General features: G+C 39.5%; 1 protein-coding gene across 1 annotated transcript; it reads left to right on the top strand.

Annotated features, from left to right (window-relative positions):
• Window positions 1–19,653: 19,653 nt before the first annotated feature.
• LOC133763767 (olfactory receptor 226) lies at window positions 19,654–20,637 on the top strand. Its single transcript, XM_062197515.1, has one exon. The coding sequence runs from the start codon at window positions 19,654–19,656 to the stop codon at window positions 20,635–20,637; it is 984 nt and encodes a 327-aa protein (XP_062053499.1).
• The last annotated feature ends 888 nt before the right edge of the window (window positions 20,638–21,525 follow it).

Genomic DNA, 21,525 nt, shown 5'->3' on the forward strand with positions numbered 1-21,525 from the left:
AGACTTCTTGGCTGAAACATTACAGAACGGGAAAGAGTGGGATGAGACTTTCACAGTATTGGATGGAAAAACTATCCATCAGGAATATTGTACACAAGAAATTCATTCTTTTTTTTAAAGAATTATTTTATTTATTTGAAAGACAGAGGAGTTACAGAGAGAAGTAGAGCCAGAGAGAGAGAGAGAGAGAGAGAGGTCTTCCATTCCACTGTTATACTCCCCAAATGACCACAACGGCCAGAGCTGAGCTGATCTGAAGCCAGGAGCCAGGAGCTTCTTCCAGGTCTCTCATGCAGGTGCAGGGGCCCAAGGAGTTGGACCATTTTCCACTGCTTTCCCAGGCCATGGTGGAGAGCTGGATCAGAAGAGGAGCAGCCGGGACTCAAACTGGTGCCCATATGGGATGCCGGCGCAGCAGGCTGAGGTTTAACCCACCGTGCCACAGCATGGGCCCCGAGAAATCCATTCTTTAGATACAAACTGAAAGAACAAGATGCTAATGGGTAAAAAGATAATATCAGAAGGTAGAAAACTCACTGTATAGAGAGTCTAAAAGTAAACCTACATATCTACAGTCAGTTTACCTTTCATGAAGTTTCAAAAACACAAATTGAAGAAATGGTTTTTGGAAAAATTGAATGGCTACATACAGAGGAATAAAACTAGACCCTATCTTTCACTATATACAATAATCAAGTCAAACTTGATTAAGGATTTAAATGCAATGCTTAAACTATGAAATTATTGGGAAAAAACAAAACGGATGCTTTAGGACATTTAAATGAACAAATATTTTATGCATAAATACAGTAAACAAAAGCAAAAATAGAGTCAGCATTTGACATAGACGTTATGCAGCTGCTTGTGGTGGCTTCATCCTACAGCAAAGTGCCTGGGTTCACATTTCAGCTCCGTTCCTGATTTCAGCTTCTTGCTAATGCACACCCTGGGAGCCAGCAGGTTATGGCTCAAGTTGCTGGGTCCCAGACTGAATTCCCACTTTCTGTCTTTGAGCTGGTCCAGTCCTGGCTGTTGTGGACATTTGTGGAGTGAACCAGCAGATGGAAGATCTCTCTATGTCTATCTTTGTCTTTCTCTGTCTTTCAAATAAATAATGAAAACTCAAAAACAAAAATATACATATTGGATTTCATCAAACTAAAGACCTTCTGCAATGCATGAGAAACAATCAAAAGAGTGAAAAGACAACCTACTGAATGGGAGAAAATATTTGCAAGCTAAACATCTGACAACAGGTTAATAATCAGAATATATAAGGGACACAACCCCAAAGCACAGAAACAAACAATCCAGCTAAAAATTAGGCAGTAGATGTGAATAGACATTTTTCAAAGAGAGTCATACAAATGGGCACCAGGTACATGAAAAAAAGTGCAACTTCACTCATCATCAAGGAAGTGAAAATTAGAACCATCATTATTTATCACCTCACTGAAGTTAGAAATGCTATCGTAAGAATGATAAAAATAAACTCAATGCTGCTGAAGATTTGGATAAAAGAGAATCACTGTACATAGTGGAAGTGTAAATTAGTACAGTCATTGTGGAGGGCAGCATGAAAGTTCCACAAAAAATTAAAAATAGAACTGCCATATGACACAGCAATCCCAATTTCTGGGTATATATCCAAGGGACATGAAATCAGTCTGTTTATGAGACATCTGAACCTCATTTTTATTGCAGCACTATTCATAATAGCCAAGACATTGGAATGTCTAAAAATTCATGTGTCTATACATTCATGAATACATAATAAAAATGTAAAACATATAGAATAGAATGAAATGCTGTCATATGCAACAACATGAAGATTATTACATAACATAAAATAAGCTCAGCAAAGAAAGATAAGTACCACATGATTTCATGCATGTGAAATATAAAAAAAAAGATATCATACAAGTTGGGAGTAGAATGGTACTTTTTTAAAATTTTTTTTTGACAGGCAGAGTGGACAGTGAAAGAGAGAGACAGAGAGAAAGGTCTTCCTTCCGTTGGTTCACCCTCCAGTGGCCGCTGTGGCCAGCGCGCTGTGGCTGGCACACTGCACCAATCCGAAGCCAGGAGCCAGGTGCTTCCTCCTGGTCTCCCATGTGGGTACAGCGCCCAAGCACTTGGGCCATCCTACACTGCACTCCTGGGCCATAGAAGAGAGCTGGACAAGAAGAGGAGCGACTGGGACAGAATCTGGCGCCCGGACTGGGACTAGAACCCGGTATGCCGGCGCCACACGCAGAGGATTAGCCTATTGAGCTGTGACGCCGGCCTGTTGCTCTGCTTCTGATTTAACTCCTCACTAATGCACATGGGACATGGCAGATGATGGCTCAAGTATTCTAGTTCTTGTTACCCATGTGGGATAACAGAGTGGAGTTGCAGGTTTCTGGCTTCAGCCTGGCCCAGCTCTGGCTATTACGGCCATTTGGGGAGTGAACCAGTGGATGAAAGACCTCTCTCTTTTTCTGTTTGCCCTTCTCTTTCCCTCTCTCTCTCTATGACTCTGCCTTTGAAGTAAATAAAACAAGTCTTTAAAAACTAAATAAGAATAAAGCCAGATCCTTATCTGACCTCATTAAACATCAAATAAAATGAAATAAATCCTTAAATGTAAGACTCAAACTTTGAGACAACTAAAAGAAACTATAAGGGAAAACATGTTTTGAAGGGTACAAATCTGAAATCACAGGAAACAATAAGAAAACACAAAAGTGGAACTACATCACACTTACATGTTTCTGCATAGAAAAGAAAACAAGCAACAGAGCGAATAGACAACTTAGGAATTATGAGAAGATATTTGCAAACCATACATCTGGTGAGGGTTAATATCCAAGGTATATAAGTAACTCAAATAAATTAATAGCAAGAAGACAATCACATTTTTAAAAAATGGATAAAAGTCGTGAATAGACTTCTCAAATGAAGACATTAAATGACCAATAGATACATTTAGAAGATACTCAACATTACTAATCATCAGATTAGAAAATAAAACCACAATGAGATATAGCCTCAGGCATGAAAAGATGGCTATCATCAAAAGGACAAAGAGTATTGGCAAGGAAATGGAGAATGGAAACTCTTTTTAAAAAGATTTATTTATTTATTCATTGAAAGGCAGAGTGACAGAGACATATCTTCCATCCACTGGTTCACTCTCCACATGGCTGCAACAGCCAGGGCTAGGCCAAGCCGAAACCAAGATCCATGAGCTGCATTCAGGTCTACCAGGTATATGTCAGAATTCCAAGTACTTGAGCCCTTATAAGTTGCTTTCCAGTTGTATTAGCAGGAAACTAGATCAGCAAAAGAATAGTGGGCGTCCATCCAGTACTACAATGTGGGATGCAGGCATCCCAAGCAGCTACCCAAACTGCTGCACCACAGTGCTTGCCTGGAGAATGGAACTCTTGTACACTGTTGGTGGGAATGTAAACTAATATAGTCATTATGGATAAAAGAATGGAGGGACCTCAAAAAACTAAGAAGAGAATTACCATCTGATACAGAAATTTCACTTCTGGGTATATAGCCAAAGGAAAGGAAAAAGATATATCAAAGAGATACCTGCATTTCCATGTTTATTGTAGCATTATTCACAATAGCCAAGCCATGGAATCCAAGTGTCCATGAACAGATGGATGGCTAAAGAAGCATGGTACATATACACTGTGAAATACCATGCAGCCTTAAATAAAGAAGGAAATCCTATCATTGGTGAGATTGTGGATGAACCAGGAGGACATTTTGCTAGATTAAACAAGTCAGGCACAAAGGAGACAAATGCATCATAATCTCACTTGTATGTGGAATCTAACAAAGTTGAACTTGTAGAATAATAATTATGAACCATGGGGGGAAGCTGGATGAGAGGGCAATGGGTAGATGGTCAAAGAGTAAGAAGTTTCAATTAGATGGAGAAATGAGTTTTGGAAATTTATTGCACAGTAGAGTGATTATAGCAGTAATACTGTATACTTGAAAATTGCTAAGAGAGTAAGTTTTACATGTTTTCACCACAAAAAGTATGTGATATGATGGGTATGTTAATTAGTTTGAATTAAGCATTCTACAATGTACACATATACTGAAACATCATGTATACAATAAATATACACAAATTTTTATTTGACAATGAAAAGCAAGATTATTTTAAAACTATTGCCAACATTATACTTAATGGTGAAAGACTTAATGCCTTCCTGTTAGATAGTGAATAAAATAAGGGAGTCCATTTACCTTTTCTCTCCAATATAGTTGCTGGAAGATTTAGTCAGTGAACTAAGGCAAGGAAATGAAACCAAAAGAATACAGATCAGAAACAAAGAAATAAAACTAACCCTATTATGGATAACATGGTTACATGGAGAATTCCAAGGAACCAGCAAGAAAATCTTAGAACTAAAAGTAATTTCTACAACATCACAGGATACAAGGTAAATAAACAATAAAATATGTTTCTCTATACTGGCAATGAACATATACATGCTGAAATTCATAATAATATCTTTTCAACAGCTCAGTAAGCAAAGAACAAATACTTAGATGGTGCAAATCTGATACGACATTTACAAGATCTATAATTTAAATACTATGCTATGCTGATAAAGGAAATCAAAGAAAATCTAAATGAATGGGGGTGCCAGCACTGTGGCTCACTTGGTTAGTTCTTCGCCTGCAGTGCTGGCATCCCATATGGGCGCCGGGTTCTAGTCCTGACTGCACCTCTTCCAGTCCAACTCTCTGCTGTGGCCCAGGAAGGGAGTGGAGGATGGCCCAAGTGCTTGGGCTCCTGCACCCACGTGGGAGACCAGGAAGAAGCACCTGGCTCCTGGCTTTGGATTGATGCAGCACCGGCCGTGGCAGCCATTTGGGGAGTGAAACAGCGGAAGGAAGACCTTTCTGTCTCTCTCTCTCACTGTCTAACTCTATCTGTCAAAAAAAAATCTAAATGAATGGGAAAATCTACTGTTCTGGTGGATTGGAATGCTTAATACAGTAATGATGTAGACTCTTCCAAAGTGATATGCAAATTTATACTAGTTCTTCTCAGAATCAGAAGGATTTGCCAATAGATAAGATTGCTCTAAAATGTAGAATGTAAGCTGGCTATAATTTAAGAAATTGAAGGGAATACAAAAAGGATCCATTTCACTAACAGTTCCTGTACAATGGAATTTTACTAAAAGGCAAGCTTATATTGGTGCCAAGAATGATATCTCACAACAAAGGGTATTCAAAGAAAACCTATTATGAAAAAAAAACCACATGGATGTCTTTGTCTTACCTTCTGTTCGTTCCTGCGTTGGCGAGATTCTGAGGCTCGTCTCCCGCGGTTGGGTTTCCACGCGGTGGGCTCCCTGTAGGTCCTCTGTGTCACATCCACTAGATCCGGAAGCATTTGCTCTGTAGTTTTTTTCTTGAGTCTTTTCCTGAGGCTACAGTAATTCCACTTTTATGAAACTTTATTTTCCCAAACTATGGCGCATGTCCTCACTATCCGCCATCTTGGCTCCGCCCTCGGATTTCAAAACATTTTTTCACCAAAAGAAACTTATCTTTAAATTCAATTTTCCATGAATCTTTTGAAATCCCTTCACATAGGTAGAGGGCTGTTATTTATGATGGTATAGCACAGGAATCAATGAAATAGAATGGAGAACCCAAAGATATACCCATAAGCATTTGCTCATTGATTTTTCTTTAAATGCAAAAGCATTTAAGTGAAGGAAACAAAGCATTTCCAAATGGAGATGGTGCATTTGGGCACCTGTGGATTTGGGTTTGGCATATTTGTGGACAAAGCCTAATCCAAGTTTCATGCATTGTACTTGTATAAAAATTTATTCAGGCTGGGGACATGCTCAATTGGACTTGCCCCAAATGGTGGAGTTAGAAATGTGCCAGGGGATTCCAATACAATCCCATCAAGGTTGCATGTACCAATGCCATCTCACTAGTCAAAGTGATCAATTTCTGTTCACAATTGATCATAATGATAGAACTAAGAGTCAAAGGGATCACACAAACAAGACTAGTGTCTGCTAATACTGACTGATAGAATCAAAAAGGGAGAGAACGATCCAACATGGGAAGCAGGATACACAGCAGATTTATAGGATGGCAGATGTCCTAAGCAGCACTCTGGCATCAGAATCAGCCCTTAAGGCATTCGGATCTGACTGAAGAGCCCATGAGAGTATTGTAGGCATGGAAAGCCAAGACACTGTGGCAAAAACAACAACAACAACAACAACAAAAACCACCTACATGAAAGATCTCTGCGAGTGAGATCCCAGTAGAAAGAACAGGTCATCAAAGAAGGAGGTACCTTTCTCTGAAGGGAGGAGAGAACTTCCACTTTGACTATGACCTTGTCTAAATATGATAAGAGTCGGTGAACTCAAAAGGCTTCCATAACTTTGGCAACTCATGACTAGAACCTAGGGAAATTACTGATGCCATAAACAAGAGTGTCAATTTGTTAAGTCAACAACAGGAGTCGCTGTGAACTTACTCTTCATGTAGGATCTCTGTCCTTAATGTGTTGTTCAACATGAATTAATGCTATAACTAGTAATGAAACAGTATTTTACACTTTATGTTCTGTGTGGGTGCAAACTGATGAAATCTTTACTTAATATATACTAAACTGATCTTCTGTATGTAAAGATAATTGAAAATGAATCTTGATGTGAATGGAATGGGAGAGGGAGCAGGAGATGGGAGGGGTGCGGGTGGGAGGGCAAAAAGCCATTGTAATCCATAAACTGCACTTTGGAAATTTATATTTACTAAATAAAAGTTAAAAAAAGGAAACCTAAAATACTCAGGAATAATATAACAAAAATGTATAAAAGTTCTAAAATGAAAACTATAAGACTTTATGAAAGAAATTAGACAAAGCATAAATAAATGGAGTTGTATGTCATGTGTAAAAAATAAAATGAAAAATTAAAGAACTTGAAGGAAAGAATGAGAGAACATCTTTGGAATTTAGGGCTACACAAAGAATTCTTAGAATTCGTAAAAAATCCATAAATATGGAGCTGCTACATCAGACTTCAACAAAATTTAAAATGTTGGCTTTGTAAAGTGTTCTGTGAAGAAGAGAAAGAGCGAAGCCACAGACTAGAATATATTTGTAAATCATACATTATTAGTATATATAATATATTTTTAAAAACTTTCAAAACACCATCTTTAGAAACAACAATCTAACTAGAAAATGGGCGAAAGACTGGAAGGGAATCTCCCTGAAGATATATACAGGTGGCAAATAAGCACACAGAATGGTCAATCTGATTAGCTTCCAGGGAAATTCAAATTGAACCAGAGTAAGGTATCACTTCAAACCAATAAAAAAAACTGCTAAAATAAAAAAGTGACAACACTAAATGAAAGAAAGATGCAAAGAAATTATTATCCATTTCTGGTAATGATGTAAAATGGTACAGTCATTCTGGAACACAGTTTGGGAATTTCTTGAAAAACTAAACATCCAATTAACATGCAACTCAATAATTACACTCTAAATTTCTCACAGAGAAATGAAAACTTACGTTCACGTTAAAATCATGCACAAATCTTTATAGAAGCCACAAATGGGAACCAACTCATATGTTCTTCAACTGGTGCATATTTTTTTTAAAGATTTTTATTTTTTTTATTTGAGAAGTAGAGTTACAGACAGAGAAAAGGGGTGACAGAGAGAAAGGTCTTACATCTGCTGGTTCACTCCCCAAATGGCTACAGTGATCAGAGCTGGATAGATCTGAAGCCAGGAGCCAAGAGCTTCCTCCAGGTCTCCTATGCTGGTGTAGGGGTCCAAGCACTTAGGCCATCTTCCATTGCTTTCCCAGGCCATAGCAGAGAGCTGGATAGGAAGAGGAGCAGCTGGGACTAGAACTGACACCCATTTGGGATGTCAGCACTGCAGGCAGAAGCTTATCCCACTAAGCCACAGTGCCAATGCATATTTTAACAGACTGACGTACATTAATAATATTAACTAATATTCATCAATAAAAGTGATAAACTGTTAACTGTTGGTATGCCCAGAGACTGGGATAAATTTCTAGAGAAATATGCTGCATGAAAAAAAGAAGATAAAGAATTCCAAAAGATTACTTAATATATACTTTTTAAAAATACATCATTTCAGAAATGGCAAATTCCAGAAATGAGAACAAATTTATGTTGCTAAGGGTGAAAGAAAAGATAGGGCAGGAGAGAAATGAGTCTGCCTATAAAATGATAACACCAGAATCCTCTCTATCTGGATTAGGATGCAATTTCTGATAATGCATTATCATTTGGTAACACATTACCACTGTGGGAAACTAGGCAAAAATGGGCACAGAACAGTCTATATTATTTCTTGTGGCTCTACGACAGATTTTTACTCAACAATTTTTCTTTTCTATAGGCTGGATCATATTATATGCAAAGAATTTTGCTTGTTTTATTTGAGAGGCATAGCTACAGTGAGAAGGAGAGACAGAGAGAAAGGTCCTCCATCTGCTGGTTCACTCCCCAAGTGGCTGGAACAGCTGGAGCTGGGCTGATCTGAAGCCAGGAGCCAGGAGCTTCTTCCAGTCTTCTATGCAGGTGCAGGGTACCAAGGATTTGGGCCATCTTCTACTGCCTTCCCAGGGCTTAGCAGAGAGCTGAATCGGAAGAGGAGTAGCCGGGACTAGAACAGGCACCACAGGCAGAGGATTAACATACAGTGTAGAGAATTGGAAAAGAGGAGCTGGTAGGCTCCAAAGATAAGGAAAACTAAGTAAAAGGAAAGCTAGTTGCCTGGTTTGATCAGTTTATGATGTACAAATATGTTAAGATATTGCACAGTACCCCATAAAAATGCACAAATATTAAATGATAACCAAATCTTGGAAACGTATCATCTCCATCCTAGTGAGTGTTGAGTTTATCAAGTAGATTAAACAATACATACATTGAAATTATTGTTTTATCATTTGTATTATTTATGTAATTTTTTCATTGTTAAAAATCACAAAAAGCAAACTCATCAAGATCAATAAAACTAACTTTTGTGAACATTTTCACTTAAATAGTGCTACTACATCAACCAAATCAATAAAATTCAACCAGTTGCTAACTTTGGCAGTGTTTTGACTAATAAAGTAGGTCCAATATATGTGTAACTATGAATATACCTATAGGCTTATTCAGTATTACAGTATCCATAACACATGATTTCACTCAAAATGAGGTTTTTATATTAAGGGTACTTTTTTGAAAAGATGTATTTATTTATTGAAAGATATTGTCACACACACACAGACAGAGAGCAATTAGGGGAGACAGGAAAGAAAGAGACAGAAAGAGAAATCTATCCACTTACCTTCACTGTAAGTGACCGTAACTGCTGGGATTGGGTTGATCTGATGGCCAGAGCCAGGAACTCCATTCAGCTTTCCCATATGGATGGCAGGAACTCAAGCACTTGAGGCATTATCTGATGGCTCCCAGGTACAGGAGCAGGGATCTAGATCAGAAGAGAAGCATCAGGCACTCTGATAGGAATGCAGGCCTCTCAAGCAACAGCCTAATCTGCTGAACCTTACCAGCCTTGAGAGTACTTTTAGTTAGTTTGTAAACTGCTACCTCTCCTTGCTGCTGCATAATTTTATTCTGGCTTGGTTAATTTCTGATAGCTTCCTCAGTACTACTTCTAATGGCTCCTAATACAGAGCATACTGACACAGTGGTAACTGCCCCTTCACACTCATTTTTGTTCTGATTATTCAAAGTTTGAAAACGTTTCCTCCCAGTTACTTCTTTTTTTTTCCTTAAGGAAGCTTTTATTTAATAAATACAATTGTCATAGGTACAGCTTTAGGAATATAGAGGTTCTGCCCCCCACCCATATCCGCCCTTCCACCCGCACTCCTATTCCACCTCCTACTCCCTCTCCCAGCCCATTCTTCATTAAGATTTGTTTTTAATTAACTTTCTACAGAAGACCAACTCTATACTAAGTGAAGATTTCAACAATTTGCACCCACACAGATGCACTGTTTGAGAACAAGTTTTACAGTTAATTCTCATAGTTCAACTCATTAAAGACAGAGGTCCAACACGGGGAGTAAGTGCATAGTGACTCCTGTTGTTGATTTAACAATTGACACTCTTGTTTATAACATCAGTGATCACCCGAGGCTCTTGTAAAAGAGCTACCAAGGCTATGGAAGCCATTTGAGTCCACAAACTCTGTTAGTACTTAGGGCCATAATCAAAGTGGAAGTTCTCTCCTCCCTTCAGAGAAAAGTACCTGCTTCTTTGATGGCCCCTTCTTTCCAGTGGGGTCTCACTCACACAGATCCTTCATGTAGGACATTTTTTGCCACAGTGTCTTGGCTTTCCATGCGGGAAATGCTCTCATGGGCTTATCAGCCAGGCCAGGAAGCCTTAAGGGCTGATTCTGAGAACAGAGTGCTCTTAAGGGCATTTGTCATTCTGTGAGTCTGCTGTGTGTCCTGCTTCCCATGTTGGAACTTTCTCTCCTTTTTAATTCTATCTTTTGTTATCACCAGACACGTGGTCTACCATTGACACTTAATCCTATGCATATGATCAATTGTACACTTAGTACCATCACTTTAACACGTAAGATGGCATTAGTACCCCCCAGCTTAATGGGATTTGAAATCCCATGGCGAGTTTTTGACTTTACCCCTGGGGTAAGTCTGTGGGAATGTGTATGGTACAGCTCCTTCCTCTCCTCCCAGTTACTTCTAGGAATCCTTCTTAAACTCAGAATCTCAAATATACTTCTTTTAGCTCCAGTATCCCCGCTACTAACTCTTTTTTCAAGCCTCAACAGACTCAGATTCAATCAATAATCTTAAGCAATAGCTAACATTTCCAGATGTTGCTCTAAGAAGGTTCCATATGTGTTAATTTCTTTAATTCTCACAAAAATTCTGTGAGATGCATATTAAACTGGTCCCATTTTACAGATGAAAAAAGAAAGTTTAAATAATTTTTTCAAGGTCCCATATGGATCACAGTGTGACTTCAGAGCCCACATTGTAAACGTCTATGTTATACTGCTGAGTATGGGTTGAGTATTTTGCCAAATATTTTCACAATTTTATCTTTTAAAATTTTCTTTCTTTTTTTTTTTTGACAGGCAGAGTTAGACAGTGAGAGAGAGAGACAGTGAGAAAGGTCTTTCTTCCATTGGTTCACCCCCACAAATGGCCACTACGGCCAGTGCACCGCGGCCAGCCCACTGCTCTGATCCGAAGCCAGGAGCCAGGTGCTTTCTCCTGGTCTCCCATGCAGGTGCAGAGCCCAAAAACTTGGGCCATCCTCCACTGCCTTCCCGGGCCACAGCAGAGAGCTGGACTGGAAGAGGAGCAGCCAGGACAGAATTCAGCACCCCAACCAGGACTAGAACCCAGGGTGCCAGCGCCGCAGGTGGAGGATTAGCCAAGTGAACCATGGCGTCAGCATTTAATTTTCAAAACCTACGGTATGATTAGCACTTTGGGAAAAATAAATTTGTAAAAAACCCATATTAAGAAATTTTCAATTACAAAACAAAACTAAAACTCAGAAACTGTGGGGCTGGCATTGTGGGAGAGCAGATTAAGCTGCCTCTTGTGATGTGGCATTCGATATTGGAGTGTTGATTTGAGTCTTGGCTGTTCTGCTTCCGATATAGATTCCTGAGAATGCACCTGGGAGAGCAGTGGAAGATGGCCCAGAATACTTGGCTGCCTGATTTTGGCCTGCTGCAGACTAGGCTGTAGTAACGATTTGGGAAGTAAATGGGCAGATGAAAGATATCTCCCTCTCTCTCTCTCTCTCTTTCTCTCTCTCTCTCTGCACCTTTATAACTCTGTCACTCTGCCTTTCAAATAAATAGATACATCTTTTTAAAAATTTAGAAAGTTGGCACTCCGGTGTACTAGGCTAAGCCTCCACCTGCAGTGCTGGCATCCTATAAGGCTGCCAGTTCAAGTTCTGGCTGCTCCTTTTCTGATCTAGCTCCCGGCTGATGCCTGGGAAAGCAGTGGAAGAAGACCCAAGTGCCTGGGCCCTTGCACCCATGTGGGAGACTTGGAAGAAGCTCCTGGCTCCTAGCTTCAGATAGACCCAGCTCTGGCTATTGCGGCCATTTGGGGAGTGAACCAGTGGATGGAAGACATGTCTCTCTGTCTCTCCCTCTCTCTGCTTTTAACTATATCCCTTGAATACCTAAACAAATCTTTCAAAAAGTTATGTAAGAACTTTAGACACCTTAACTTGTAATTCAATGCTTCCTCTATGACATCATGGCTTTAAGGAGTGTTACTCAAATGGCGTCAGTGGTTAAAAGAAGAAATTTTCCAGCAGTTTCAATCCATAGCAAGTCTCACACATTCTATGCATATTATAACATTTACTCCACTCAGTTACTCTGTGAGACTTTTAATCTCATTATACAGAATAGGAATCCAAGCTTTGCAGAGGTTAAGTAAGTTGCTCACGATTACTTTCAAGATTGTCCTATACCAAAGACTGTGGCTTTCCTTTGAGAAGGAGTATGGCATGGTAGAAAGAACTGAAGATTGCCATGGAATGAGATGGCAAGGATTATAACCCTGAGACTGTGGGGAACTGTGATAGCCTCTCTTTCATGTAACTTTGCTGATAAACTTCTGTTTCCTAAGTTTCTGAAACATTCCCTTTCCCTATCCTCTGTCCTGTCTTTTTTCCCTCTAGTATCTTTTTTGGTCTCTTGGGCTTCTGTCATCCCAAAACATCACAAGGAGGTGCAAGATAAATGAGTCTTTCCTGGCGTGGCTTGGTTTTTGACCACAGGTGGAGCCTCTGTAGGACCTTTCTTCGTCTGATGCTGCATTTTCTTTTACATCTATTCCCTGAGTACAAACAAGCTGGCCATCTAAGGAGGATACCTGATGCATTAATGACTTGTGAATAAAGTGAGTGGATTCTGTTATCTGCTGATTTCTCCTCTAAGTGGCTGGTTCTGCTATATCTTTAGTTCTGTCCAATGTATTCATCTTCCTATTCCTCTCTACGCCCAACAAAAGCACAAATACTAAACTATAGTCATGTTTGTTCTCAACTATGTCATTTTTAGTAATCCATTTAATGCTTTATTTCTGTTCATTTCCACCCAAATCCTTTGTACATTCTTCCTTCTCTATATATTTTGCCTATTAACATAGCTACCTCCATTTTCCCAATCCTCATTGCATACATGTAACCACTACAATACTTTGGCTAATTGGTAAATAATATAGACCAGATAATAGGGATTGCTTTCAGAAGGAGAGACATCCTAGTAAACAATCTGTGTCTGCATAAATTTGGATAGTTTTGAAGGGAAAGTGAAGGTCTGAAATGTGGTGGATGTTTCTCACAGAGAAGTGTACATGCAAAATCACAGAAAAAGAACATCATGACACATTTAAACAATGGAAGGTTAGTAGGTAATGACTGAATTGTTGTAGAATAATTAAAAGGAAATACATTTCAATGATTTACTGGAGATTTTTAATATATTCTCCATAACTGGATGCTCTTATGATCAGCCATTTCTATATAGCTATACCAGTACAGAAACCAGTAGAGGTTGGGGTGATAAAAGTTTAGAGTGGAGGAAGAAAGAATACATAAGAGGCTATTGAAATAGTTAAATCAAATATAACAAGGTCCCGGTATATGGGATTAGAGGGGAAGGTGGTAGAAATAGTACAGCAGAAAGGGGACATATGAGTGAGATTATTGAAGAGGCAGTTTAGATAGGGCTTACGGGGATTGCAATGTGTGCTGAGGAAGGAAGAGTATAGAATGTCTAGGAAATTTCCCAATCTTTGGAGAAGATGACTACATAGAAGGTAATGTCCTTCATTGTGAAAGAGGAAAAACAGAATTACAAGATTATTTTGGAGACCTGTTGTACTTGAGGAACACATGTAACCTCCAAGGAATGAGGTCGACTCATCGCTGTACCAGTGAGGACATGTGGATTCACTTCAGCTACATAGTTCTTCCTTTACCTACCTGATGGCAGTAATGATATGGCAAATAAAAGAATATATAGGACTTCAGGGGCTTTAATAGGAGTAATAATGACAGGAAACTCAGCACACCTCTGGGAAACAAGAGCAGAGATGACCTATGAGCCAGATTTGAAGGCTACATAGAACAGAGTTATGTTCATGGATATTGCAGCATGAGCAAAGTCATGAGGTGATAAACATGTTGTGTGCAGTACCAGAAGGGTATCCGATAAAATGTGGACTGTAGCCAAAGGTACGATACTGGTGAAAGCAGTTTCAGAAGATGAAGTAACGGTAGGCCTTCTTCTATAGTTTGAACATAATTGCATAGACAATGGGACACTTTGGATGAGTTTTATGTAGAGGAGTCAAATGGTGAGATTTGAGCTTCCTCAGGAGACAGACTACAGGCTGAAAAGTCAACTGAGAGTCCACGCATGGGAGGCTAATCATTGTTCATGTGCAGAGAATGAAATGTGATGGTAGAGAAGCATGGAGGCCTGAGGCAGAAAAAGCACAAAGACAAACACATAAAACAGACATTGAGGAGAAAGAATCGAGGGTAGATAAGGTCACGAAAGACAGCTGTAGATCTGAGGTTCTTATTTATCAAGCTAGTGTATGTGGGGTGATATTCATGGCAAATTAAAGTTCATGGATGAGAAGCTGAGGATTTGTCCCCACTACCAGATTCTGAGCTCTCTGTGTCTCATTTTTTTTATTTCACAGATGAAGTTAGGCAGTGAGAAAGACAGAGAGAAAGGTCTTCCTTCCGTTGGTTCACTCCCCAAATGGCTGCTACGGCCGGGTGCTGCACCGATCTAAAGCCAGGAGCCAGATCTGAAGCCAGGAGCCAGGTGCTTCCTCCTGGTCTCCCATGCGGATACAGGGGCCAAAGCACTTGGGCCATCCTCCACTACCCTCCTAGGCCATAGCGGAGAACTGGAGTGGAAGATAAGCAACTGGGACTGGAACACGGCACCCATATGGGATACTGGTACCACAGGTGGAGGATTAACCAAGTGGGCCAAGGCGCCGGCCCCTCTGTGTCTTATTAATCTTTTATGTAACAAAACTTAGCCTGTGGTCTGTAACACAGTTGAGCCACCATACATTTTGAAACTAAATACAATTGTGATTTCGGGTGGTAACACTGGGATGGATGGGATATGCAGGTCAGGGATATGGACATTTTATATTTGCATTACAGTAATGTAGCATGGGAGAGAGGCCAATGGCTCAAGTGCTGAGTCATAGAAAATGAAGTGTAGAGAAACTCAGATAGAGAATTAGAGCTGGTGGGAGTTTGATTGGTGAACACATTCTGCTTCTACTAAGCTTGGAAGAACAGGGCTAAAATTAAAAGTAAGGAATCTGTTTGAGAATTAAAAAGTCTAATGATCTTGTGTTACTAGACATGATAGTTATCTTAATGAGAAAGCCCCAGAGGCCTAAAGGGTTAAATACTTGTAAAATCCTACAGGTGATTTCAAAAATACTGTGAAGTAAGCAAGTGCCTCTTGTTGGTTGATGAGTTTATAATTTTAAACATGGCGACTTAAAGTCTTTTGTCATCCACAGTTATATATGATCTGCTGCTCATAAAACTAAAGCGTTGTTGGTTCTGTGTTTAGCTGTCCTCCTATAGGTTCCTATGGACTTTTTCCAGCCACTTTTATTGTATTCAGTACTTTGGGATGGCTCTGTAAACAGATGAAGCCAATAATGTATTAACAGTACCAACTGAGAGAAAGTATGGTTAACTGAGGTTACTAAAAAGAAAAAGCAATTCAAATCAATTGGCAATCTACAAAAAGAGTTAAAGATTTTAAAAGCTATTATTAAAATTGCTATATTGGTCTATTATGCTATGTTATATGTGTGTACATATTGTATGTCCACATGGGGAAATTTTATTAAGAGTTTTATTTTAAATGGCTTTTAGATAAGATTGTCCATAAATTTAAGCTGCTAAAATCAATCAAAGATACATTTTAATTTGTGGGACCTGAATCTGTGTATCATATGTTTTAGACTTGTTGGTAGAAAGAAACTAAAAACATTTTAGATGGTTGTGCTTAAGTTTACTGGCTAAACAAACTACACCATGTTAGATATTTAAGAGGTGTTTTCAAATACATGATTCTTAAAATCTATAGAAGGCATTGGACCTTCTGGTAAATGTTTTCTTAAGTTGTTATCTAATGGTTGAAACGGTTTGCTAAGTATTCATGTGATATTGCTATTGTCAGCAAGCGATCTAGGACTTGCTCCCTCATTTCTCTATTCTAAGCCCAACTTGTTCTTTCATTTCTCTATTCTCTTCAAGGTAGGAAACTAATTCTATTATGAAAGAATCTGTAGGATGCACAATTTAATCTTTAGACCTTATAAAAGAGATGGCTAACATATTTCTGCAATAGCATAGCCAAAATAAGAACTCAAATAATAATCTCATAGCTAGATTCACTTCGCCATCAGCGAAGTATACAGTAAGTAGAAAAAACCTCCCTTTCAGACCAAAGGGAAAGAAAGTTTTAAAGTGAGAATATAATTTTCCTCATGGGCATTGTCTACCTTAGAAAAACTACTACAGAACATGCCTGTGACTATAGACTTGTCGTTCAGGCCACCGAAGATTAGAGATGGGACTTGGGCACTCCCTTGACTTGCATCCTCTGGTCTGCTTTAACACAAACCAGGAGGAAAAGAAAGCTAGGCATCAGAAGCAATGGGTGGCAGGCCTATTAATGGCTGATCTGTACAGTGATCTGCCCTCAAGGAGACCCAACAGGCCAGTCCACTGCAGTGGCTTTCAATGTGGTAAGCCTGGGCTTCAGCAGAAGTCAGCTTGTGAAGAGCCCTGGCAGCTCTGCCAAGAGTTGGATCACTGGAAATGGACCTGCCCTGGAATCGAAGGATGCCCAGGTCAGAGCCACAGATCTTATTGGCTCTAAGCTGAAAAGCCCTTCACTCAGCCCAACTTCCAAAGTGACCACTGCAGCTGAGGGGATGGTCAAGTAGGGTCAGCAACATTGCAGGCAGAACTGTAAATTTCTTGTTAGAGATGCCCCCTGCCTTTACCTGGCCAGCTCTCCTCCCAGGCCAGCCAAGTAATGAAAGTCAACAGAGTGCCTTCCCCTAGGAGGTTCACACCTCCCTTAGGATATACCCCATGTGAAGAGATAGGTAGGTCTGGGCCTCTGAATTTACAAGGCCTAAAGCCCACCAGATTATTATCAAGCCCCTTCTATCAGGTTCTATTTGCCTCTCAATCAGAAAACTTAATTGTAGCTTAGACAGCACCTTTCTTAGCTCCTCTAATAATGACTCTGTCCTTTGTTCTAGGCCCTGTCTAGTGCACTTGGGCCTCATTCCTTTGTAATCATAACCTCTACTCTACCACCAATGGCTCTACTCCCAACCTGTGTGTACTGATGGTCCTCTTCCCCACTTAATGCTGTATAATTGTTCAAACCTGGTAAATGCCACTCTTAGGATCATTGGTTACTATCCTCACTCTCTCTTTTATGACCTTGTCTAAATATGAGCAGAGTCGGCAAACTTGGAAGGCTTCCATAGCCTTGGCAACTCATGATGACAGCCTAGGATGGTTACTGGCGCCATAAACTAGAGTGTCAATTTGTTGGGCCAACAACAGGAGCCACTGTGCACTTGCTCCTCATGTGGGATCTCTGTCCTTAATGTGCTGTACATTGTGATTTAATGCTATAACTAGTACTCAAACAGTATGTTTCACTTTGTGTTTCTATGTGGGTGCAAACTGTTGAAATCTTTATACTAAATTGATCTTCTGTATATAAAGAGAATTGACAATGAATCTTGATGCAAATGGAAGGGGAGAGGGAGCGGGAGAGGGGACGGTTGCGGGTGGGAGGGAAGTTATGGGGGGCGGAAGCCATTGTAATCCATAAGCTGTACACTGGAAATTTATATTCATTAAATAAAAGTTAAAAAAAAAGAAAAAAAAAAGTAAGGAATCTGTAAATACTCTACCTCTTTCTTTCAAATCCTTTCCTTGTAACCCACTTGGTTTGATTTTTTCTTAAAATATATGCTTTGCCTTTCCACAATCATTCAGTAATTCCAATTTGCACAAGTTCTGTGAAATTATGGAAGTTGAGTTATAATTCTAAACATTTGGTGTGGCTGCTTTAAAATGTCATTCAGTAGCCTTTCAGATAAACTCCACTAAAAAAGAATAATAGAAAATATCACACTATATCCCATAATGTACATTTATATGTCAATGCTTGTTAATAAATGAAAAATAAAACAAAAAATCTAAAAATAAGTTATCTTATAGGAAAAAAACAGCATCCAGATATCCAGCTGACAGCAGCCATTCTTCCTCATTTCTGCACTGCCTCCCAACACTGTGACCATTCAGGTTCAAAGGGTAAGAATTATCCCTTCTTAACAACTTCCATGTTGATATGCCAACTTTTATTCCACATCAAAAACAGCAAAGGTTTAAAATGTAGAAGTTTAAGTTTTAATCATTGATATCAAAATAAACAAACTGCCTACTCCTGTAAATGTATGTGTTATATTGGTCTTGGTGCTAAAGGAAGTGCTGTACTCCCATTTCAAGAGATCATAACTTTCAGAAGTGATGAGATTATAATCTGCCATCTGGTACCCACTTCCTATTATGGTTTCCAAGTGGGTCCCAGGCCCTCTTTTCAAGTACTGGGTTAAGTAGGACTTGCATTGCAGAGTTGCTGAAATCTTGTTCTGCCTTGCTCTAATTTCTTTACAAGGGGGAACTGCCTCACCAGCTGACCCCCAAGATTCACTCACATGTTTTATATTTGGCATATATCTTACAGTGCTTCCTTCAGTCAAACATTTTAGAATACCTGAGTTTCAGATTTTCTGCAACTCTTCATAATCTATGTGACACAGATCAAATCATTTACTTTCTCTATACCTCAGTTTTTTTAGCCGTTAAGTGTGTCTATTGTTTTTACTATCTTGTAGGATTGTTCTGAAGAGCAAGTTAGTTAATATTGAAAACATTTTACAATAGTGTCCATGATAATAATGCATAGTAAATATACTATTGCATTATATTTTATTGTTGTTTCCATATTGTATAACTCATTTCCTCAAAACAGAATCACAATCCAGATTATAGACAAACTCTCACTTTAGGGTAGGCCAGACAGTCTTACTGTTGTTTTTACATATTAAAATATATTAGTATTGTATTTTCACCACTAAAATTTATGACTTTAGTCTTTCCTTCTTGTCTTTTAATGGGACAAAAAAGGGATGTGGTAACCAACTGTTGTCACGTTTGGTTGGTGTTTCTCAATCCAAGCTTCTTTAGGGACTACACTAACCTCCCTTCCTGTCCCTAATCCAAAATAATCTCTTTTTGTCCATATTTGTCTCAGCTGATTTCTGATTAAAGAAGACAGCAATGACCTCAGCCCATTGATTAATTATATCCACTACACACATTGTATCCTATTACCAAGAGAAAGGCTAAGTTCTTGCTGGTGCCTCTTGAAGACTTCATTCTCATCATTTGAAAAGCAGTGGCAAGACTGACACCATGGAGCGGAGGAACCATAGTTGGAGAGTGCATGAGTTTGTGTTGCTGGGTTTCCCAGCTCCTGTGCCACTGAGGGCCCTGATGTTTGCCCTTTCTCTACTGGCCTATGTGCTGGTGCTGACTGAGAACATGCTTATCATTATGACCATCAGGAACCATTCAACCCTCCACAAACCCATGTATTTTTTTCTGGCTAATATGTCCTTCCTGGAGATATGGTATGTCACTGTCACTATCCCAAAGATGCTTGCTGGTTTTGTTGTGCTCAAAGAAGATCATGGACAGCTAATCTCCTTTGAAGGCTGCATGACACAGCTTTACTTTTTCCTGGGCTTGGGCTGCACTGAGTGCGTTCTTCTTGCTGTCATGGCCTATGATCGCTATGTGGCCATCTGCCATCCTCTTCAGTATCCTGTCATTGTCAGTGACCAGCTATGTGTTCAGCTGGCAGCTGGTTCCTGGGCTGGGGGTTTTGGCATTTCAATGGTCAAAGTTTTTCTCATTTCTCGCCTCTCTTACTGTGGCCCGAACATCATCAATCATTTTTTCTGTGATGTGTCTCCATTGCTCAATCTCTCTTGCACTGACATGTCCACTGCAGAGCTTACAGACTTTGTCCTGGCCATTTTTATCCTTCTGGGACCACTCTCTGTCACTGGAGCCTCCTACGTCGCCATTGCTGGTGCTGTGTTGCGCATCCCCTCAGCTGCTGGACGCCACAAAGCCTTTTCCACCTGTGCCTCTCACCTTACTGTAGTGGTCATCTTCTATGCAGCAAGTATCTTCATCTATGCCCGGCCAAAGGCACTCTCAGCTTTTGACACCAACAAGCTGGTTTCTGTACTCTATGCTGTCATTGTTCCATTGCTCAACCCCATCATTTACTGCTTACGCAATCAAGAGGTCAAGAGAGCCTTGCGCCATACTTTGCACTTGTACCAAGGTCAGGATGCCAACCCCAGGAAAGCTGGTAGAGACAGGTAGAGAGTAGGTGAGAAGTCTAGTAAAATGCTGTTGAACTGGGGCTAAATGTCTCCTAGGAAGTCCAGTGGAATTCTTAGGGCCTAAACTAGAGGATAGAGTTTCAAGGACATCACCAAGCAACTGGAAATTCTCCCTTGTAACTAGGCAAGGAAGAGGAAGAAGGATGGATTGCAAGCAATAATCTGATTTCTTCAGGACAACTCATGAAATACAGGTTAGAGACAGGTTCCATAATGTTTGCACTGTTGTAATTTACACAAACCCAGCTACATTGAAGGAAGCACAGACTTCATTACAGGAAAGCGACAGGAAATTTCTTGATAAGCTCTCTTCTAGTCACAGACCATGAACTGTATATTCAGGCCCAGATAGTGATCATTCTAATGTGTGTTATAAGGCAAGAAGATAAGTAACCAACAAGTTCTGTCTTGGCAAAATATCATCTCCTGGACCACACGAAGTTATCTAGCTTCATTTCCTAGTTTACCAAGATCTATCTACATTGAATCTATGGCTGAGTGCAGTTGCTTATTTAATAATATGTCTCCCTAATTAGATTATAAGCTTCCTGGAGACAGAATCACAGTTGCTTGTGCATCATTTTATGATCAATACCATTATAGTATCTAGTACATGATAGTTATGAAAAATAAAATAAATAAATATAATTTAGGGCCATGTAGGCAAGGCATGTGATTCATGCCTGTAGATGGGATTGGCAGGTGTAGCAAACAAATCTCTCATATTTCACTAGGATACAAGAAGCTGAAAATTGACTCAGCCTGGCAGGACGGAAATTGAGAAATGTACATCACAAACCCTAAAAATGTTGAGGTCATTCTGACTCAGAAAATATGTGTAGACATTTTAATTTTTAATGACAAAATC

Source organism: Lepus europaeus, chromosome 7, assembly GCF_033115175.1.
Source record: "Lepus europaeus isolate LE1 chromosome 7, mLepTim1.pri, whole genome shotgun sequence".
Lineage (NCBI taxonomy): Eukaryota > Metazoa > Chordata > Mammalia > Lagomorpha > Leporidae > Lepus > Lepus europaeus.